The 24,396-nt window shown below is 38.0% G+C and overlaps 1 protein-coding gene across 13 annotated transcripts in view; it reads right to left on the reverse strand.

Annotated features, from left to right (window-relative positions):
- Positions 1–24,396, reverse strand: part of INPP4B (inositol polyphosphate-4-phosphatase type II B) — a 971,994-nt gene that overhangs the window by 113,150 nt on the left and 834,448 nt on the right. For 12 of the 13 annotated variants that reach the window (XR_010317444.1, XM_064267536.1, XM_064267532.1 and 9 more), the window contains one exon: positions 11,236–11,395. Coding sequence is in view for 12 of the 13 variants with exons in the window: in XM_064267536.1 (XP_064123606.1) it covers positions 11,236–11,395 (160 nt within the window). In the remaining variant the exon portion in view is untranslated. Of the gene's footprint in view, positions 1–10,287; positions 10,308–11,235; positions 11,396–24,396 lie in introns of those variants that run through there. The other variant, XM_064267540.1, reaches the window with a different exon arrangement.

Consider the following 24,396-nt stretch of genomic DNA (forward strand, 5'->3'; position numbering starts at 1 on the left):
CGTTGACCACGCTGCTAAATTGCAAACCCTGCCCTCCACCAGTACTCCAAAACCCTCTCTCTCTGCTCAAACAGCATTTGTCACCATTGACGTACTATGTTATCACCTTTTCTTATGTAATTTTTTTTTAATGTCTCTCCCCTGCTAGAAGATAAATTTCAGGAGGGCAGGTAATTTTTATCTGTTTTGTTCATTGATGTAGGCCCAGTGTCTAGAATAGTGCCTGGCACATAGTAGGTCCTCAATTAAAATATGCTGGATGACTGAAAGGAAAAAGTAAAATCACTTCTAATCATCTAGGATGAATTTTACTACCATAAAACATTATAAATGGAGAGAACTTAACACATTTGCAGATGATCTTTATTTTACTGACAAAGAAAGTGAGGTCTAGAAAATTTAAGTGAACTGCCAAAAGTCATGTAGCCAAGTAAATAGCAAATGGTGGACCTGCCAAGTATCCTGGCAAAAGCAAAAAAGAGTTGCTTTGTTACATCATATTTATTGCACAATTTTGAAGGGAAAAAACAGTAGTTTTCTGATAAGACTGGACATTCAAAAGTATCAAAATATAAAATTATTATTTGAATTCTAAGTTTATAATAAAATTCCTACAGTATCTTTTGATTATTTATTTATGATTTTTTGTTTTAACTAGTAAGTGTACGTACTTTAAAAGTTGTTTCACTTGCTGAACCATTAGTTTTAAAAGCCTGGTTCATTGGTGTTTCCTTCCCAATGAAATTCCAAACATTTGTGTGTCAAAATTCTGGCCTTCAGGAATATTAATATTTAAGCCTTTAGAATGGAAACTGATGCTTTGTGCTTATATCTTTGTATTTTACAAAAACAAACACACAAACAAAAACCCAGACTTGTTATGTATTGTAAAACCACTGAAATAATTGCCTAATGTTGAGTTTAAAAAAAAAAAAATTTTTTTTTTTTTTTTTTATGTGCTGAGAACATTGGTACCTTTGTGCATGTGTTTGGATGTTATATAAATGAGCCAAAGATGGCCTCTGTGAATTGGTCCCATGTTGTTTACATCTTTATAGAAACCCCTGCAAAAGCCAAAAATGGCAGATTTTTAGTTGCTTAGAATCTACCTGTTATATATACCCAGCAAAACTGCACCTAGCATCAGTTAGCATAGATCAGGTAAAACCCTGTAGCTATAAGGACCCCTAGCTGTGTCTATCCTTCAGGGTTCTCTGGCTTGCTGCAAAAGAACATCCTGTAAGAACATGTAAACTTCCCTGCTTCCTTCTCTTCTGCTGGAGTTTCTGGAACCTCTTCCCCTTCTTCCTGAACCACTGATTCTGGAAGTTCTTCTGCTGTGGGGAATCTTCCATGGGGCTGTCAACACATCAGCCCCAACACACAGCTTGCTGAGCAACACTGCTATCTTGTGGTCTTATCTCTTTCTTTGATCAGTCCCTAACGCCCTTGAACTCATTACAATGTGAATGTGGACACATATTAAAGAAATTCAGTGAAGAATATCAAGAAAACTGCCTAAGCATTTCTTGTAGGGTAGCAGTTATAGGTCAAGGTGATTAGGCCTTTATGCCTCAATATTGGGGGCTGCTAGGAATCAGTGTTAACTCGGTGGCAATTAGTTTCTCTTTACTATTTGCTAAGGATTATGTTAGGCTCTGGAGATTCAAGAACAAATCACAAAAACTTGGCATATTTTCTCACAGATCTAAGTCTAGTAAGGCGGATGACATTTAAAATAACCTTTATAGAAGTTTCAAAATAGTGGCCCATAGGCTAGCCTTATTTGGCCTGCAAATGTATTTTATTTGGCCTTCCTAGTGTTTTAACAAGTTTGTGAATCAGTTATTGACCTTTGAAAAACTTAAATGTTTCACATAAAAAATTAGATTTATCTGAGAAAAAATCAGAAGAAATGGTAGCTTTAGGTCCACATTCCTCCATGGAATAACTGGTTGGAGCTGGAATGGTAGTCCCTTTCAGTGGGACATATCTTTCCATGTTTGCCCTTGTTTCCATCTATTTTGACTCATTCATGTTATCCCTCATGATGTCTATGGACCTTGATGCTTGCCGCTCCCTTTGTGATAATGCTGGGAAAGGGTCTAATAGCCTGTGGTGGGAACACGCAAAGGAGACAACTAGTCTGTGGCAGGACTGGTGACATAATCTGAACTCAGTGAAAAATAAAAATGTGGAACCATGTGTTCAAAGAGTAGTAAAAAAGCTTTTTCCTTTCTTTCAAGATGTCCCTCTTGACCCATCATAGTCGTTTTTATCCTTCCCTGCCCCATATACTTGAAATCTAAAACTATTTCCATAAACCTGGAATCATTTGATACCTTTTCAGAGTCTTGCTAACTATTTTTTTTTAGTAGATTTTATTTTTTAAAGCAGTTTTAAGTTTGCAGAAAGTACAGAGAGTTCCCATATAATTAATTGCGTTAATTAATTAGGTCCCTAATTATTTCAAGCATATTAGGCAGAGAGCCTTGGTAACTAAAAATAAAAGATGGGAAAAGAGGACTGACTTGTAAAAACCATGTCTTTGTTTCTTTTTAGAGATTGGAGTGAATTTTTCTGATGCCTAATCTTTGGCGTTAGCAGGCTACTGGTAACTGGTCATAAATTGTGGGTAAATCCCTGGTAACGATCAGAGAATTATGTTAACTGGAGGCTACCAGAAATAAGGTAAAAGATTCAGGAAAAATAGTGATTTCTCAGCTCCTAGAAGGAAATGTGAAATTGGCCTTATAAGTTAAAAAGAGAATTACGAAAGAGGAAAACACATGAGTACGAACAAACTAGAAACAAATTCTAACCAGTGATAAGTGAGCTAATTCTACGCTGTGCATTGATTTTTAACATCTCTGCCAGAGAAAGCAGTGCTAACATGAAGCCAGCACGGGCTCATTATGAAAAACTTTATTACAGGAATTCCGATTTTTGACAGAGTTTATATATTGGTACCATCACCCATCTATGAGTTTGTCATACTGTAGTGGCTTGTATGTTGCTATGCTGTTGGAAGCTATGCCACCGATATTTCAAACACTAGCAGGGTCACACATGGTGGATAGGTTTCAGTGTAGCTTCCAGACTAAGACAGACTAGGAAGAAAGGCCTGGAGATCTATTTCTGAAAATTAGCAAACCCTATGGATCACAACGTAATATTGTCCGATATACTGCTGGAAGATAAGCCCCTTACGTTGGAAGCTGCTTGGAATATACAAAGGAGGCCACACCAATGGACTCAGGCATACCAATGATCATGAAGATGGTGCAGAAACAGGACGCATTTTGTTCTGTTGTACATGGGGTCACCATGAGTCAGAGCCAACTAGAAGGCAACGAACAACAACAGCATAGCTTGCAGATCGAGAAAATACATTCGATGACATAGGGCATGGCATGATACTCTTGTAAAAGACAGAGAAATACAGACCATGCGATAACAGGAATGGGCGGATACATAGCTGAACAGACACACATCCCCAAAGGGTAATGATTAGCAAGTGTATTTCAAGGCACACAGTTCTTTTTAGTGATGTGCTTCAAGGATCTCCACTTAGCTCTGTTTTCCCATCATTTTTATTGATTACTTCTAGGCATGGACCAGAAATGTTTATAAAATGTGAGTGTAATAAACCTGAGTAGGACGGTCGTTATGATGAATGAAAGAAATTCTAATAGAGTTTACTCAAAAATGTATTACACTCCAGTCATGTGGTAAACATTCACCTCTCCCAATAGAATTGAGATAGATTGTTTCTTAATTATCCTTGTGCCCCTAAGATTTCGTAATGCCTAATACATAAAAAATCCCATTGCAGTTTAGTTGGAATGATTCATGGTGACCCCATACGTTACAAAGTAGAACTGTTTGTAGAAAAATCCTTATGGAAGCAAATTGCCAGGGCTTTCTCCCATGGTGCTGCTGGGCGGGTTCAAATCACCAGTCTTTCTGTTAGTAGCCAAGAGCAAACCATTTGTGCCACTTAGGGACTGCTCTAGCACATCTAAAAAAAACCTGCTGCTGTGGAGTTGATTCAGACTCATATCAACCCTATAAGACAGAGTAGAACTGCTCTATAGGGTTTCCAAGGAGCAGCTGGTGAATTCGAACTGCCGACCTTTTGGTTAGCAGCCAAGCTCTTAACCACTGCGCCACCAGGGCTCCATCTAGCACATCCTAGTAGTGATGCTTAAATGTTTCTTGAACCTTGAGGAGTCTGAAGGGTGAGTCAAATTTAGCAAGGCTGTGGCTATCAATGGAGTTGGTAGTAAAATCTGGCTATTAAAATAACTAAGTGGGCTTAGATGTCATGAATGGAGAAATACGACCTAAAAGTAGGGAAGTGGTCCTGTGGTTTTCACTTACTAATAATGGTACTACGTTGGGATCACTGTGCGTGTTTCTGGGAACCACAACTAGACAAACTAGAAATGGCTCAAAGAAAAGCAACTACTGGAAGTGATTAAAGCTATTACTTTGAAAAAAGTGACCTACAAAGTAACAACTCAAAAATGACATGAAGGTGGTTTTCAGATAAAAGCTAGGTTATAACGTGGAAAAAGAAAGTAAACTTGCTCTTTTGTTTGCAAAGGATTAGATCTCGGCAAGTGGGTGAAATTAAGGGAAATAGATCTGAATCAACATCTGGAGCATAGGCTCTAGAAAATAAACCTGCTTTCTGTCACTGGAGGTGTTTATCACAGGGTAGGTGAAATTTGGCAGAATTATTCTAGGCAGGCTTCTTAACATAATTTAGGAGGTTTAACTTCGTGATCTTTAAGGTCACATCAAAATCTAAGATTTTAACATCCAATGATTTTATTCTTAAGTTCCTAATTTACTAGGACATTGAAGGCAGGTGGTGTTATACATACAGTAGATGCTTCATAAATGCATTTAAGTGTACTGAAAAACAAATGACACTTCTTGGTTCATTAAGAAAACATAAATATTTATAAGCCATGTAAGTTTGGAACAGTGATTTCATTATTTCTGTTCAGAGGAGTAAAGGAAAATCTCAATTCTTTCAGAACTACTTGTGTTAATCCCATAGAGAAATTTATGAAATCAATCAAAAGACATATTTTAAGACCCTGGACCTCAACCAACCAACCAACAAACAAAAACAAAACCAAAAACATTCCCAACTACAGATTAAAAGTATAATTAGTAATATATTTTAAAAAGAAAATCTGAAACTAGAAAAGAGTGATGTATATAGATTATAAACTCATTGCCCTCGAGTCAATTCTGACTCATAGCGACCCTCTAGTACAGAGTAGAACTGCCCCATAAGGTTTCCAAGGAGCAGCTGGTGGATTCAAACTGTTCACCTTTTGGTCAGTAGCCAGAGCTCTTAACGACTACATCACTAGGGCTCCTTATATATATGGAACATAAAACACGATAAAGGGAGCAACAATTTGGAAGGCCATTGTTTAACCACGTTAAACATACTCTAGCAAAAAAAAAAAAAAAACTCAAATTATAGGTAAAATGTGAAAATAGTGGACGGTGATGAGGAAAGAAAATAGACTCTCCTAGGGGTATCTTACCCTATGAGATTTTAAAATGTGTCACAATATAAAATATAATACTCCAAACCATATAAAACAGAATGAAAATTCCAGAAGTAGATTAAAATTTTATAGAACTTAATATAAAGAAGAAGAAAGAAAGAAAAAGAAAAGAAAAAACCCCACAAGTGATACAACATAAAAGAAAGTATCACCAGTGACCTTGTAAAAATACTAATGCCTATTAACAGCTTGGCTGCTAACCAAAAGGTGGGCAGTTCGAACCCTCCAGGCGCTTCTTGGAAACCCTATGGGGCGGTTCTACTCTGTTCAATAGGGTCGCTATGAGTTGGAATCAACTCGACAGCAATTTTTTTTTAATTAGTATTTACCCCATCATACATTGCAATAAATTCTAGATGATGCCAATTAATCGATAAATTCAATTGATTAATTAATTTTTAAAAATAAAAGTGTTAAATTGCTTTTCTACCCCAGTTATGGGCTGGGAATAAATTTGGGGGTACTGAAGAAATGGTTTTATTATAAAAATAATATTTTGAAATATAATAAAAGGCTATTCAATGTCCAACTTCACCAATAACCCTTAATTATAATATGACATTTTTTATCCAACCTGGCATAAAATCAACAAAAATATTGAAGGCTGGGAAGACTTGTAGTTAGAAGGATGCTTATATATACTGTTAGTGAGACTATTATTTAAAAGAGCCATCAAAATGTTCATGTCCAGGCAGATATTGGTTTCTAAATGCTATTCTTCAATAAAAGGAACCAGGGATCCTCAGAAAGTAGCTGATCCTAGGGCTGGGGCAGAAAATACACACGATGAGCCTGGAGTGCCTTGTGGTGCCAGGAAGTAAGGAAGAGCTAAAAAAAAGGAGTGTGGGCTGGGGTGTAGGAGGGGAACATTTCAAAAGGACACAGAAGCCAACCTGAAAGTGCCCCAGTGGCCCAAGCTGGAAAAAACTGAGCAACAAAATAAATAATAATAGTATTGGATTATAAACCAAAGAAGTATCTATGAGTCCACATGGATATAAACAAATGATTATATAGATAAATAAATGGGAGAGAAGGAACAGCTCCCGCTTATGAAGTAATTCCAATTAATAAATGCAGAAGGAATGTGGGAAATAGAAAGTCACTATCAGAACACTACCGCAACGACTGTCCGAGGCAAGATCGACTGATGAATGCTATAATTAGTGGGCGAAACTTTTAAGGAGAAACAGGATATTTGCAAAGCTTTAAAACACCTCCCTTCAAACATTTATTATTTACTATGTGGTTTTTGGACACCTTGGTGGCATAGTGGTTAAGTGCTATGGCTGCTAACCAAGAGGTCAGCAGTTCGAATCCAGCAGGCGCTCCTTGGAAACTCTATGGAGCAGTTCTACTCTGTCCTACAGGGTCGCTAGGAGTCAGAATTGACTCGCAGAATCGACTCGACGGCAGTGGGTTTGGTTTTTGGTTTATGGTGGTTTTGGAGTCCTGGTGGCACTGTGTTTAAGAGCTTAGCTGCTAACCAAAAGGTCGGCAGTTCAAATCTACCAGCCACTGCTTGGAATCCCTATAGGGTGGTTCTACTCTGTCCTATAGGGTTGTTATGAGTCAGAATTGACTGGATGGCAGCGGGTTGGGTTTGGTTTGGTGGTGGTTTTAACACGTGCCCACAGATTCCTTGACACCCCTCCCTCCAGGAGATGGAGCACAATTCTCTTTCTCTTAGACTCTGAAAAAAACAATGGAGCATGGAAAGGGAAAAGTAGCAACTTGACAGTGGGGAGATCTGGTAGATCACCACCAAGTGATCAAGGTTAATATTACTAGTAATAAGCCATGTTGATATCATATAGTGCCTGATATTATACAATAGGAAGGAAAAGTCACCTGTGTGGTATTCTTTCCAAAAACTCATAAAAACAAACAAACAAACAAACAAACCTGTTGCCTTTGAGTCGATTCTGACTTATAACGACCCTATAGGATAGAGTAGAACTGCCCCACTGGGTTTCCAAGAAGCAGCTGGTAGACTCTAACTGCCTACCTTTTGGTTAGCAGCTGTAGCTGTTAACTAAGGCTCCAAAAATCCATAAACTCAGTCTAATTATGAGAAAAAATCAGACAAACCAAAATTAAATGACATTCTACAAAATACTTGACCACTCTTCACAGTGTCAAGGTCAAGAAAAATAAGGAATGACTAAGGAATTGCCACAGACTAGAGTTGCTAAGGAGACATGTCGAGTAAATGTGATGTAGGACCCTGGATTACATCCTCAAATAGAAAAAAGACATTAGTGGAAATACTGGGATATCCAAACAAAACCTGTAGTTTAGTCAACAGTGTAGTGCAAAGTTACTGTCTTAGCTATGGTAAGTGTTCCATGGTTATTTAAGATGTTAACACTGGGGAAAGCTGGATGAGAAACAGACACGAAGCCTCTCCTCTAATTTTGTAATGTTTCCTTAAGTCTAAAATTATTTCAAAAGAATTTTTTTTTTTTTTTTTAACATACTTCAAGCTCAGACCTAGTAATTCTACCTATAGCAATCTAATTTAGGGGAAAATATGTGAGCTGTAGTCAGAAGATTTATGTGTTTATAGACGTCTATGTGTTAACTGCAGCATTATTTAGGATAATTACATACCTTAAATAGTGGTTTCTCTTTTGATGGAGAAGTTTACAGTCATTGTAATGGCATTTTTCAGGGAATGCGTATGAGGAAATATTCATAACATAAATGTTAAATGTAAAAGCCGGATATCAAAACACATCTATATTTATAATGTGGACTCTGGTTTGGTTAAAATAAACATGTGTTTGTGTGTATTTACACACAGGAAATGTTAAAAATGGTTATGTCTGGTTGATACAATAAAAGTCATATATACTTTTATTTTCTTTTACAATTTTTTTGAATTATCATTTTCCTAATAAAATGAAAAATACAAGTAAATTGGATGACATAGCATCAATGAATGCATACCTTAAATCTCTTTATCAGAAATAGTTTGGGTATAGTAAGGTAAATGAATGATTTTAGGTTTTTTTTTTTTTTTTGCTTTTAGCTGGTCAAAAAGCCATTATTAATTTCTTTACTGCATTGCTTTATGTGAAAAAATTCATGGTAGAAACTGAAATTTTTTTCCCCAAATTTAAGAGGAACCTATAATAAAATAGGTCAAACGAATCTATTCCCTCCAAATATGCAATAACATCTATAGCATACACTGAGTACATCAGAGCACAGATTCATTTGTAAAACACCTATTTATGTATGTTAAGCATCTTTTTTATGTACCAATTATCCTCTTCAGAACATTTACTTAATATACAATTGTCTAATAGGTAAAATGTTAACAAAAGCTTTGGCTTTGAAATTGCTTGACATTTACTCCAGTAAATAAATTTCAGAGCAAAGTAATACTTCATTGTACACAAATAATCTCTTATCTGCTAAAAATTCTTTTAACACAGAAAAGAATGAATGAAATGAACATGCATAATAAATGAATGAAATAATAAGTACGAAAATCAGTGAGAGGTCAGTATGTCGTCACGTGACTATAACCATCTACAAAGCTGGTCTAGCTGTCAATTCTACATTTGCAGCAACTTCTAGCTGGTTTTAGGCTATATCCAAGTAATGTCTCCCATTCAAATGAAAGGGATGAATCAATTCTCATAGATGGTTTATCTATTAAAATTATCTGCTATTTTTACTTTTTAAAATTTTTCACCCTGCAAATATAATCTTCTGATAAAATGCAAAATAAGAACTAAAAAAAAAAAAAAAAAACTGTTGCCCTCCAGTCAATTTTAACTCATAGCAACCCCTAGGACAGAGTAGAAGTGCCCCATATGGTTTCCCAGGAGTGGCTGGTGGATTTGAATTGCCAACCTTTTGATTAGCAGCTGAGCTCTTAACCACTGTGCCACCAGGGCTCCAAGACACGAATAAAATGTGTAATTTTTCCATGTATTTCGAGCTTTGTTCTCTTCGTCAGGAAGTTTGGGGACATCAAAAGAAAGAAACAAACAAAAAATACAGTAAAATCCAGCATTCCTTACTTAAGCTAAAAGTCACTAAAACAGGCTGGTTACTTACCTCAGTGTCTAGAGCCCAGCACAGTGTGTGGCTCATTCCTGGTCATCAGTAAATGTCCAATTAAAGCAAATTGAGGTATACTATTTCTTTATGACATAGCTATGACAGGCTTTCATATTGATTCATGTACATTTATGTAATTGGACTTGATTAATTCATAAAACTGATATTAGAAAAATAAAATCCCCAAATACACTTGAATCAAGTAGGTGTGAACATTGGTGTAAATTGATCAGTAAATCACAAATGTACTATAGAGGAAGAGGGGCCACTTACAATAGGAAAACTTCGGAAAGTCATAGTTAACAAATATGATTTAGGAAGGGTTCAACTGTTAATCAAGTATGAGAGATTGGTGTTTCACATAATTAAAACTCCTGATGAAAATGTGAGTAATGAAAAATCACGAAAACAAATTGGAAAAACATAAATTTATAAGAGTCCATATTTTCTTATGACTAATTTTTCTAAGTAAAAGAAAAAAGGAATTTCAGAAGAGGGTAGGAGAAAACCGTTTACCTTCTGCTAACACTTAAGATCCATAGCCAAAGGACTGGGACAACCCTAACAGGAGTTCCTATGCCTATAAAGAAATGCAGATCGTCGTCTTGGTCTTTGTTGTCAACATTCATCAAACTAATAAGAAAATTATAACAAAAATCCATTCTAATTTGGCATTTATAAGAACACAGCATAATTAAAATTTCATTTGCATATCATATTTGCTGGTCAACCTTTTATAAGCCACACATTTGAAAGTATCTATCTGTATCTATCTATAGACACATACGTGTACACTCACATGTGTATGTATATATATATGGTGCAGTTCTACTCGGACCTATAGGGTCACTGTAAGTCAGGTTGGCTTGATGGCAATGTTTTTTGGTTTGGGGTACACACACACACAAACATAGATATGCATATTTGTCTTACTAGTGGTTAAGAACTCGGCTGCTAACCAAAAGGTCAGCAGTTCCAACCCACTAGTCGCTCCTTGGAAACCTTATGTATGGGGCAGTTCTACTCTGTTTTATGAATCGGAATAGACTCGATGGCAACGGATATAAGTTATCGGAATAATGCAAAAGCATATCCCTCAGAGTCAAACTTTCTTATATGTTTTTGAGATAATTCCAAAAACATTCCTTAGAATGAAGCAAAAAGCATTCTATCATATTGCATTCTATTCAGGGATTATTTTGAGATATTGTGTCCTGATATTCTCCGAAGTTTCCAAAGGTTAAGGGCAGATGCTTGTTTTTCTTCCTAACAAAATTTGGGGGGAATGTGTAAATGCAGATTAAAGTATGTCAGGCCCTTTAAAAGAAAACACTGCTTTTATGTAGCAAAAGAAAAAAAAAAGAGTGTTGCAAGCAGCTCTGAAAACATAACTGTGATGCATTTGATAAATAGCCTTCCATCATCCAAGTCAAAGCAGTGGAAAAGATGCTATCAGCACTTTCATCAACGGCCCTATTGACTCTTCTTTTACCATCTCATTTTATCGTGACATTTTCATTTTATTTACTCAGTCAATGATTGGGAGAAAATGATTCCTTACCCCTTGGGTGAGATGTGATGGTGTCTGCTGGCAGAGGATCCTTTTCTCCATCTTTGCTGCTGCTGCCGCTGCCTTCACTCCCACCATCTCCTTCGATCAGTTTATCCACCATGGCAATAATGCAGTTCAGGCTCTTCCCCACACTGGCCCACACCCTATCCTGAAGAGAGTATTAGTATCACTATACATTTGCATTGCAACAACAAGATAGGGCGAGAAGCCTGATGAATCCATTCTAGAGAAGCACCAGGAGGAATAACCAGTTAAACGCAGCCTGAGAGAATAGCTGTAGAACTCCCATTAATTTGGCCAGACTATGGATACAGAAGGAATCAATTTTCTCTTCATAAAGCAAAAATTAAGTGTGGTAAATTTTATCATTCAGTACATTATTGCCACTCTGTCTTAAAAAAAAATGATGAACATTTAATACAATATTAATCCATTATTAGACACAAATTAAGACATTTTTAATTGGAGACATTTATTTTCATTTCCTTAGTAAGAAAGCTATATATCTCTCTATATATAGTGTTTTAGGTGAAAGTTTACAGTTCAAGTTAGTTTCTCATACAAAAATGTATACACATATTGTTATGTGACCCTAGTTGCTATCCCTGTAGTGTGACAGCACACTCCTCCTTTCCACCCTGGATTTCCTGTGTCCATTCAGCCAGCTCCTATCCCTTTCTGCCTTCTCATCTCCCCTCTGGGTTGGAGCTGCCCATTTAATCTCGTGTATCTCCTTAAACTAAAAAGCACACTCTTCGTGAGTATCATTTTATGTCTTAAAGTCCAGTCTACTCTTTGTCTGAAGAATTGGCTTTGAGAACGGTTTTAGTTCTGAGTTAACAGGAAGTCCGGGGGCCATGTTTTCTGAGGTTCCTCCAGTCTCAGTCAGGCCATTAAGTCTGATCTTTCTACTAGAATTTGAATTCTGCACCCCACTTTTCTCCTGCTGTCAGAGACTCTGTTCTGTTCCCTGTCAGGGCAGTCATTGGTGGTAGCTGGGCACCATCTAGTTCTTCTAGTCTCAAGCTGATGGGAACACCAAAGTTTTGAAAGGATGGCCACCAGTTGCATTAGAAATTCTTAAAGTATGGTCTTCAGACCACCTTTATCAGAAACACATAGAATATTAAACTGCAGATATAAATACAGATACCTGGATCCCACCAAGTCAATCAAAACCACTGGGGGGAAGCAAAATAACAACACAAAAGAAACCTGTTGCTGTTGAGAGGATTCCAACTGATGGTGACCCCATGTGTGTCAGGTCTGAGGAGCTCTACTCAATATTACATGGTACAGTTGACATAGTAGGTCATTTTGGGTCACTTATTTCCTAGGAAGCAGTTCCTAATAGGAGCCTCCTACAACTTAGTGGGCTTCTTTGCCATTAATCGTTTCATTTCTGATTAGTTCCCAGTTTTGTTTATGGAAGTGCACGAAACTAAATTATTTGACTCTTATGACATGCTATTAACTTTTTTAAAATACAAATTTAAAAGATAGTTATCGTGACGGCAGCCTGCCACCCTTCGCTTCTCTTCTTGCTCCTATTCCTACATCATTTAAATGGAGGCACTGACTCCCCATCTCTCTGTCTAGGCATAAGAACCAAGAAGGGTTTAGGTGCTTTCCCCCACATCTTGCCATAAAGCCATCTTTCAGTAGGTGTTTTTTTCTGTAATAGAGCTATTTCAGGTACTTAGAGTTCCACTTAGTGCAAAGATAATACTCAAAGCATTTTCTTAGCAGTTTGTCTATATTTTCCCCAAATTTATATATATATATATGATAATATATATTTTTTCCTCTGTTAATTTTACTCGTTTCTAAACATATGAACTACTTTTTAGGTAGTTCATCTACCTAAAATCTCAGGAGAAAGAACTACAGTTGAACTTAGATTATTTGCTGGTTTTTGGAAGAGATAAGTTGGTTGAAAAAATGCAACCATATGAAAATAAATGAGTGAGTGTGCAGACATAGACACATTGAGCTGAGACGTGATTTCTCTGACAGCACTTGGTAAAATCATCACAATTTGGCAAAATCACAGCCAATCCTTGTTGGCTTTCCTAATGAATAAAGCTTGCTTTTCATCATCCTATAACCTTGTGTGAAGTATGCTATTAATCACACATAATAATAACCATCTTTCCCTCAAAGGCAGGTCTTTCCCCTAAAGGATTAAATAAAAAAAAAAAAACGAAAAAAACTTCCGCTCTAAAGAAATCAATACACGGATCACATCCGCAGATTACATCATCCTCTGCTTCTTGTTTGAGAAAATGAGGTGACAGCACCTCTGAGTCATGAGGGAAGGGAGCTCACCTCTTCCAGGCGGAAACACTGGAGAAAGCCAAGTAAGCTGAATGTCCTGGCATCACTCATATTAGGATTCGGTAAGGAGCTTATTCCAGACCACAATAACAGACTTAACGCCCTCCATTCCAAATATGTCTTAATCACCACCACAGACCGTGTCTTTAAGGCTATTACCTTTAAAAAATGAAGCAACTCTCCAGCTAAAACTGGCAATAAACTCTGCTACTAGGAGGGGAGGGGGCTCCTTGCAATTTTCTAGATTAGCTTTGTGCTTGAGATACACCTTTGACTCCTCTCCGATTTGCCCATGTTGAAAGAAACTTTATATTTTGATCAAAGATCAAGTAGTATTACATGCTGCCTTTTTTTTTTTATGTAAAGGAAGATAAAGGATGAATCAATTGCTCTTATTCATGTCTCTAAAAAAGCCTGAACATAAGGGTATTTAAAAGGATAATTTGATATTCACATCTATATATTGTTCTTTCTTTTATAGGATTCCACTGGTTGGAGCCCTGGTGGTGTAGCCGTTAAGAGCTTGGCTGCTAACCAAAAGGTTGGCAGTTCAGATCCACCAGCCACTCCTTGGAAACCCTATCGAGCAGTTCTACTCTGTCCTATAGGGCTGCTATGAGTCAGAATGGACTCGACGGTACCTGACAACAACAACTGGTTGAAAAGTAACATTTGCAGCCAGTAGAGAGATCTTTATTAACCTAAAGTAGTGAAGCATATTCATTGTCCAAGACTAACAACTATCTTGTAAAGGGTTATATGGTAAACAGTAGAAAAAAGATTTTTAAGTGGTGAAATGCTTAGAGATATGAACTGTGAGGATGTTTGCTGGGAGTGAGGCGGTGAGCAGAATTTCTTATGTAATACTAAGATACCATTCACGCATAAAGGAGCCCTGGATGTGTAAGAATTAAGGCTGCCAATCAAAAGGTCGGCAGTTCGAATCCACCAGCTGCTCTTGGGAACCCTATGGGGCAGTTGTACTCTGTCGTATAGGAATCGACTCGATGGCAATGAATTTGGTTTTGGTTTATTCATGCATAATAAAATATTTTATTGAAGGCATGCTCAGCAGTAAACTCATTCTACTCTTTATCTTTCTGGAAAGCAGATCCTGTCTAACTAGTGGTGAGAGAGACCTTTGTGCCCCACTGGCCACTGCCTCCTTCTCACCCTCCTTGCACTGTATATACACCTCTATTATGGCATCTAGAGAGTAGACCAAAGTTATTGATTTCCGCCTCTGTCTTCAATACTAGGCTGTGAGTCATTTGAAACCTGTGTCCTCAGTACATAGCACAGAGCCTATGCTAGTTTTTTTTTTTTTATTATTATTTTCATTTTTATTGCACTTCAGATAAAGGTTTATTGAACAAACTGGTTTTTTATTAAATAGTACACATACTGTTTTATGACATTGGTTAACAAACCCACGACATGTCAACACTTTCTCTTCTCAACCCTGGGTTCCCCATTACCGGCTTTCCTGTCCCTTCCAGCCTTCTAGTCCTTGCCTCTGGGCTTGTGTGCCCCTTTAATCTCATTGTGTTTTATGGGCCTGTCCAATCTTTGGCTGAAAGTTGAACCTCAGGGGTGACTTTATTACTGAGATGAAAGGGTGTCGGGGCCAATGCTCTCAGGGTTTCTCCAGTCTCTGTCAGGCCAACAAGTCTGGTCTTTCTTTTTGAGTTAGAAATTTGTTCGACATTTTTCTCCAGTTCTGTCCGGGACCCTCCATTATGACCCACGTCAGAGCAGTTAGTGGTGATAGCTGGGCACCATCTAGTTGCACTGGATTGAATCTGGTGGAGACCATGGTAGATGTGATCCATTAGTCCTTTGGACTTATCTTTCCCTTGTATCTTTAGTTTTCTTCATTCTTTCTTGTTCCCAGAGGGGTGAGACCAGTGTTGCATCTTAGATGGCCATTCACAGGCTTTTAAGACCCCAGACGCTACTCACCAAAGTACGATGCAGAACATTTTCTTTATAAGTGGTGTTATGCCAGCTGAGCTAGAGGTTCCCTGAGACCATGGTCCCCACAGCCCTCTGGATGTGTCTGGAGTTTGGATGTGTCTCTGGAGCTTTCATGAGCTTGCCTTGTCAAGTTGTGCTGGCTTCCCCAGTACTGTGTACTGTCTTACCCTTCACCAAAGTTACCACTTATCTGTTGTCTATTTACTGGCATTCAAAAAGTTTTATTGAAATAAAGGAAGGAAAGAAGGCAGAAAAAGAGGGAGGGAGGCAGGAAGAGAGGGGTGATATCACCCTAGAGATAGATTGAAGGCTGGTATTTATATTCACCTGACATATATAAGTGCTAGCTCATTTAACTCTCAAAAACCATGACAAAAGGTTAATATTATTGACCCAGTTTTTAAAGATGAGAAGACTATGGGTAAGAGAAGTTAAGTAACATTCAATATTAAAATACTATAACTGAACCAGAAATTCAGGTCTCTCTGATCCTACGGACATGACACTTCTCCTGTGATTTTCCACAGAACTGTGGTACACAGTAGGAATTCCTCTTGGGGGATATTATCAGTACCCTAGAGACAGGGAAGACAGAAGAAGTTCAGTAGAGGGGTCCAGAAAGGGTTAGGTAGAAGCCTAAAGGGTTCGGTTATCTGAGACTTGAAAATGAGTCTAAGGACAGTCCTAGACTAGGAGATGACTGTAAAAAATGCCCAGGTTGGTCACATCTACTCTTAAATCTGCAACCAATAGTGTCATACAAGTAGAAAAGGAGCACTCACTTGGCTAACTGGTCAATCTTCCTGGGAATAAGGATATAAGCTGCCAACATTAATAGAGGACAGTGTCAGGAATAAAGTACATAATCCATTACTGTGACCAGATATAAAGCAGGAGGTGAATTATTGAGAGAAAACTCAATTATTTTGAAACAGATGCTAAAGGAGTGTCAGCAAGATTCCTGAAGATAACATATGACCAAGAAACCTTGAATACCTGAAATCTCTCTTCAACTATCCATTTTCTATTTTATCTCTGTGAAAGCATGCACAGAGGAGAATAATCAGCCCTTTTCTGAGGATTTTTACTCTCTAAATAAGTTTTTTTTTAAATAAGTTCACACGGGAAATTCTTTTTGCTTAGATTGTTGTTATGGCTGGGGCCTACTCTACTTTCTTTCCTTGTGTCTTAGTCATCTAGTGCTGCTATAACAGAAATAACACAAGTGGATGGCTTTAATAAAGAGAAATTTTTTCTCTCACAGTCTAATAGGCTACAAGTCCAAATTCAAGGCATCAGTTCCAGGGGAAGGTTTTCTCTCTCTGTCAGCACTGGAAGAAAATCTTTTGTCATCAATCTTCCACTGGTTGAGGAGTTTCTCTGTACAGGGATGCTGGGTCCAAAGGACACGCTCTTCTCCTGGCTCTTGTTTCTTGGTAGTATGAGGTACACCTGTCTCTCTGCTCGCTTCTCACTTTTATGTCTCAAAAGAGATTGGCTCAAGACACAATCCAGTCTCATAGATTGAGTCCTGCCTCATTAACATAACTACCAATAATCCCATTTCATCAACATCATAGAGACAGGATTTACAGCACATAGGAAAATCACATTGGATGACAAAATGGTGGACAATCACACAATACTGGGATTCGTGGCCTAGCCAAATTGTTACACATATTTTGGGGGGACACAATTCAATCCATGATACCTAGTGAAATGTGATTTCCCAGACTGCTCCCATGATGAGGAATGGCTGATTTGTGAGAAGGCTATGGAAGCAAACACACGTGACTACAACACATGGACTCTCCAGCCCTTTCTCAGGCCAGGGAAGTGTCAACCTCTCCAGACCCTGTTTAGCTCCCCTGCCACAAGGAAGAGTTAATAAAACAATCTATCAGAAAAACAAAGATAGCTGGGCTTTCTCCCCCAAAACAGTAGCCATTATTCTGTTATGTCTACTGCTGTAAGAAGGAAGTAATGGAAAAATCGGTGCGTTAAAGCCTAGCCTTTATTAAGTGGAGCCTAATTGGTGTCTTCGTATATAATGGATTCTTCACAACTTCACATCTTGAAGGTCAAGTGGCTGTAAACTTTTCTGGCCAATGAGGGTACCAATTCAGTGGGGAACTAGCAGCAGTATTTATTCCATTCTAGGTCAGGTGCTGATCTTGGGCTTTATTTATTTCTGGGTTAGGACCTAAGCTAAAATGCAGGTCAAAGCCTAGAGGCAGTAAGTGTGTAAGTCTGGTGGACGCAGCAGTGAGTGGCGTCCAGTGAGACATGACACCTGGTAGAGTGAGCTACGAGGGCAGGGACATGGTGCTAACTCAGCATGCCATATGTTTATGAGCTTGGTAGGATCAGAGAAACTGGGACTGTTTCAGATCAGCAGTTAACTTAAAAAAAAAAAAAAAAATAGCAGTACTTAGCCAGTCAACTTTTTTAATGCCAATGTTCGGTTGGCAAGAGGTGTGAAGGTGAAATCAGAGCTCATACAAGGGTCCAAAGCAGCTCTGTCGTATCTATATCTCCATGCACAGTTTGCTACTTGTCAATACCAATTTCTGAGGACTTTGATTAGAACCAGTCAGTGAGTCCACAAGGCCAAGCCTGTCTTTAAAAGAAAAGAAGCTATACGGATTATCCTTTTATCAATGGAGAACAATTCTCACTACCCTGGCCAACTCCTTCATCATTGTCTTTCTTTGTTCCTTCAGTGGTTTGATAGATCTTCTCTCTGAATCCTAACTTTTCCCAGACTATTAGGTGAAAGGAATTGCTTTCTTAAGATATTCTGTGGCACAAACTGGCTCAAGTATGCTTCAAGCTATGTAACATACGTACATGCACACACACACTTAGGAACACACTGGCTCATGAATACTTCAAGCTCTATAACACACCCATTTAGGCACACACACACTAGGTCGACTAAAGGGAGCCAGACACATGGCATCCGTCATAATTGAGTTAGATTCTCCAACCTTTGTTTCCCACTGACTCTCCTGCTTTCACTATACCTTCTTACTCATGTAAAAATTCCTCTCCTTCATTTCTCAATAACCAGTTCAAGGAACTCAAACCTGGCCACACACTGCAATCCCATCCCTAGTCACACAAGTAGATTCAGATATTCAGCTACTACTTCGCCAGCATTGACCTCCTCATGTTTCCCTGGTTTGGACCTTGCTCATTTCTATATTATTAGCTATAACACAATCAGGTCTACATATGAGTGCCACATTTATCTTCATAGATCACCACACTCACTTCATCACTTCTCTGGTCAAAAGCAGACGTTGCACAGCAGCAGGTATAAATTCTTTTCTCAGCCTGGAGACACCTCTATAATCCGACCCATTTAGATAATTGTACTTATTTTTTCTTTAGTCTTCATAATGAAACCTTTATCCAGGTCAATCTTTCACTGTCCGAGAAACATGCTGTTAATTAATTAGCCCCACAAGTATTTACTCTATCTTTGATAGGCCTGCACAGTGCTAAGTATCAAAGATAGGAAACCTTGGAGGAATTAATATTTCTGCCTTGACATATGCTGTTTTTTATGTCTTGAACAGCTTTGCCCTTTTCCTCCAGCAATCCGTAGTCTCGCCTGCTCAAGTCTCACCATCTCCAAGAATTGTTCGTGTTACCCCTTCTGCATAACATACTCGTTCTTTCTAATAGATGTGGCTGGATGAGGGAAATGACTATTAATCCATCCTGTATTACTACATCCTAGTATAGGTAATAGATAAATTAAAAAAAAAAAAGAAGAAGAAGAAGAAAGGAAGGGATGAAGGAAGAAAAGACTCCTCCATTTTCTCCAACCTTCATATAGCTTCTCTTTCTGAATCTTCTTTTTTTTTTTTTTTAACAGTTTTAATGTGTACTACAAAATGCTTACATCCTGGGAATACCTTTCAATATTTCTACCTGCTTTATGAGTACTAGCCATCTGCCTTGAGCTAGATGATAAGGCTGTTAAGGTCAGACTCCATATTTTATACTTTATTTTCCTCCCAAGTGGCTAAAAAATTGCTGTGTCTATTGACGCATCTAAAACTTCGGTTGATTGACTTACAACTAGAAGGTATAATTACAGCCCTCTTGAAACTGATGTTAGAATGAAACTCATTCTGAATGGCTGAGTTTACTCTAATAAATGCTACATCATGCTAAAGCCTTCAATTCAGTGGAAGCATCGGATAAAGCATTTGTTTAACAACAAGTAGAAAAATAACACTGATTAACTAAAGCTTTTAATTTTAAATTGGTTGATTGGATGTTATATACACACCATTAGATAGTTGAACAACTGGTTAAATTATATGAGATCATCAGTTAGTGTACTAAACCCACCCAGTGCCATCGAGTCAATTCCGACTCAACTATACATAACCAATTTCAAGGATTTATCTTTTTAAATGAATGTACCCTGACATATCATGTCAACAGCCTGCCTGTACATACCTCAGCATTTTCTTGGCCTATTCACTAACTTTATGGAGCCCTGGTGGTGCAGCGGTTAAGAGCTTGGCTGCTAATTAAAAAGTCAGCACTTCGAATCCATGAGCCACTCCTTGGAAACCCTATGGTGCAGTTCTACTCTGTCCTATAAGGCCACTAAAATGCTGGTTTGAGTTGGAGGACAAACTGCTGATTCAGCAAACCCATCCATTCACTTATTCCTACATTAACTATAAAGAATACTTTGAACTAGTAGGTATAAAACACTACGTTAAAAACACTATGTTAGGTGCTATAAAATAGGGGACTGAAGGTGAAAGTATGAACTGCAAGTGGGAAAATCTAGCAATCGGCAGGGTTGCATGAATATGCATGTACATGAAGATCTTATTTGGGGTTTCTTTTCCTTAATAGAACATTTGTGCACTTTAATGGACAGTCATGAACTTTGCTTAATCACCTTTTGTGGACTTTAATATCAGGTGAGTATTTAAAGCACATTTCTCCTGGGTGAAATGGACTGGAGAAATTCAGGGAATGTCTCCCATTCATCATGAAAACAGATGATAGAACATGTTTGGTTGCCAAAGAGGGAACAACTGGCCTAATTCTCCCTGTCTTCGCCTGCCCTTTCTGATGGGGAGAGGGAACGTTTTGAATGTCCTCTCTACGTTGTTAAGATTTAAAAAGCCTGATAATCTGTTTGACTTTTGGATGAAAAAGAGAAAGCTGGGACTAGGAGGAAAAAAACAACCAGAGTTGCCATCGAATTGATTCTGACTCTGGGTGACCTGATGTGTGTCAGAGTAGAACTATGCTCCACAGAGTTTTCAATGGCTGATTTTTTGGAAATAGATTGCCAGGCCTTTCTTCCAATGTGCTTCTGAGTGAACTTAAACCTCCAAGCTCTAGCTTAGCAGCTGAGGGTATTAACTGTTTGCACCACTGAGAAACTGTAGGAGGAAATAGTTGTTTTTAATTCATACTTGCTGGGAACTTGCTAAAGATATTATTTCTGTGTAACTGTAATCTGCACGTAAATAATCAAAAAGAAAATTGCCTGGAGGTACTAGAAGCTGCGGGAATCCTTAACCAACTGTGTTCTTTGCTTTGATCATCTCTAATGTTCTATGACCATTTTGAATGTCCGTAGAAACATTTTCTGTATTTGAAGATATCTTGAATATGACTTGAATAGTCACCTCAGAATGGATGAAGACACTGGGAAATAAAAACTAATGAGAAAACTGTTGCCATTGAGTTAATTCGACCCATAGCAACCATACAGGATAGAGTAGAACTGCCCCCATAAAGTTTACAAGTCTGTACATCTTTATGGAAACAGACTGCCATATCTTTCTTCTGTGGAGCAGCTGGTGGGTTTGAACCGCTGACCTTTTGGTTAGCTTTCAAGCATTTAACCACTGCACCAGCAGGGTACCTGAACTAATGAAAGGGAGGCATAAATGGGCATTTTTGATCGGGAAAGAGAAACAAAATTTTAAGAAGAATTAATGTTAAGATAGTGGAGGAAAAGGTACGGGATGTAGTGCAGAATTACATTAAACTTAAATACACTACGTTTCAAAATAAGGCAAAGAAGAATAATATTGTGAAGGCAAACTTCAAACTCATTAATTCACTCTATAGATACATATTGAGAACGTCTGTTATGCAGGTGCTCTGCTAAAGTGTCGGCATACAACAGTGAAAAAGACATTGCCTTTGCCCTTTAGTAGCTTACAGAGTTCATGAACACCTGGAGAAAACACACCCATAAACAACTAGTTATAATTCAGTGTTCACTGTTCTATGTGTTCCTGGAATGTAAGGGTAATGTTTATTGCTTAAAATGATTTGAAGTTGAATGCATTCATCAGTAATATGCAAATATTAGGGGCATTGGTGATTCAGTGGTAGAATTCTTGCTTTCCATTCCGGAGACCTGGGTTCTATTCCTGGCAACACACTTCAAGTGTAGCAACCACCCACCTGTCAGTGGAAACTTAAGTGTTGCTCTGATGCCGAACAGGTTTCAGCAGAGCTTCCAGGTTAAGACAAACTAAGAAGAAAGGCCTGACAATCTACTTCTCAAAAATCAGCCAGTGAAAACTCTACAGATCAAAAAAGTCTGATCCTATCATGCGTGAGATGGCCCCTGAGTTGGGGACAAACTTGAGGGCAGTTAACAACAACAAACAAATATTATGTACAAAGTAAACTAAAGGATAAGGAGAAAGAAGTGATGAATGTTGTCTGGAGGGTAGTGATCTCACAAAAGGAGGTTACTTTTCAGTTATGCTTTACAGCAGGGGTCAGCAAACTTTTTCTACAATGGGACAAACAGTGAATACTTCTGGCTTTGTATGCCATACAGTCTCTGTCTCAACTAATCAACTGTCACTCGACCACAAAAGCAGCCATAGACAATACTTAATGAATAAGCATGACTGTGTCCCAATAAAACTTTATGGACAATGAAAGTTGAATTTCACATAATTTTCATGTGTCACAAAATATTCTTCATTTGATTTTTTCAACATTTCATTTTTTATTTACCAAAAAAAAAAAAAAAAAGCATATGCTGAAATGCTGAGTGCTTATGCACAACTGAACACCTCATAGGATTTGTTTCCTTGGTTTGGGGGTTTAGGGTCATGGTTTCAAGGGACATCCCAATCAATTAGCCTAACACTGTGCCTCAGTATTCCTGTTCTACCTCCTACTACACTGCACAGTGACTGGGGTCTTAAAAGCTAGCAAGCAGTCATCCAAGGTACAACAATTGGAATCCATTCATCTGAAGCAAGAGAGTTAAAAGAGGAGTCAGGGATTGGAGGAGGAAATCAACTATACGTCTGACTGCCTTCATCATGAACAACTGCCTCCTTTTACCATGAGACCTGAAGAACTGGATGGTACCTGGCTATTACTACTGAACAGTATGATCAAAGATTCTATGGAAGAATTCTGATCAAAAGAGGGAAAATAAAGAAGAGAATTTCAAATTCTCAGTGGAATTTAGAACTTGTGGAACCATGGAGGCTGAATGAGCGCCTGAAACTATTGCTCTGAGATATAACCTTTAAACTTTAAACCTTCAACCAAAACTATTTCCTGAAGTCTTCTTTTCTTTAAACAAGCAAACAAAAGCTTCTTTTAATTAGTAAAGCATGTCTGCTTCGAGTATTGTGTTCTTTTAAAGAATTACGTATGTGAGATTGAGTTGACAATGGCAACTCAACAGTTTGGATGGGAAGTTTAGGGGGCAGTGAGTTTAAGGTAATGGTGGTGGAATGATACAGAAAAGGCTAGTGAGGATGGTAGCACAACTTGAAGAATATAACCACTGCCACTGAATTGTACATGTAGAAACTGTTGAAATGGTGTATCTTTGGCTGTGTATACTTTCACCAAAAAAAAGTAAAAACTATTTTTAGCTTACAGGCTGTACCAAAACAGGCAGTGGGACCAGATTGCCCTGTGGGTTCTAGTTTGCTGGTGTCTGCCTTGTAGGATAAGTAAGCATTTGCCAGGTGGAAAAGGGATTGAGGTTAACTCATGGTGCATACTGCGAACTTGAGAGAATAGAAACAAATCATTGAACAGAAACAAGAAATAGCACAGGTCTAAAAAAAGAGAAAAAGAAGGCAGTGATGAAGGGGAAAGAGAGAAGGAGATCAATGACGGATAAGAAGCAGCATCTATTGCACTTGGTGAATGAGAGCCTGAGAGGGTGAGACACAGAAGGAAGTCAGCCTTGGACCACCGGACAATGTGTTTTATTTGAAGGTGGAAAAGAATTGTAAAATTTTAAAGATAATAAGAACAAATAACTTTGGAACATTCTTTCACTTAAATTGCTAAGAATATATCAGCTTTTGTTACTGTTGGTGTTTTTTTTTCTTTTTCTTTTTCCTTCTTTTTTTAAAGACCTAATCTTCCACAGATGTAGAAGAAACAACTAATCATTGAAGGCTCCATTTAGTCCTGCCTGGAGGTTACTATGCAAAAGGTTTTCATTTACACACACACACACACACACAGACACATACACACACACTTTTATCTATAATTTATAAAATCGTGGAATAAACGGCCATATTTTAGTGGACCCATTACTTATTTGGAATCCTGGTGGTGCAGTGGTTAAGAGCAACAGCTGTTAACTAAAAGGTTGGCAGTTTGAATCCACCAGCCACTCCTTGCAAGCCCTATGGGGCAGTTCTACTGTGTCTTTAGGGCCACTATGAGTTGGAATTGACTCAATGGCAACAGGTTTTGGTTTATTACTTATTTAGGTAACTAAGTTATAATGTGTTGCTTTAGAAAAGTTAAACCAAGAAGCCTATAAGAATT

The sequence above is a fragment of the Loxodonta africana genome, chromosome 13 (genome assembly GCF_030014295.1).
Source record: "Loxodonta africana isolate mLoxAfr1 chromosome 13, mLoxAfr1.hap2, whole genome shotgun sequence".
NCBI lineage: Eukaryota > Metazoa > Chordata > Mammalia > Proboscidea > Elephantidae > Loxodonta > Loxodonta africana.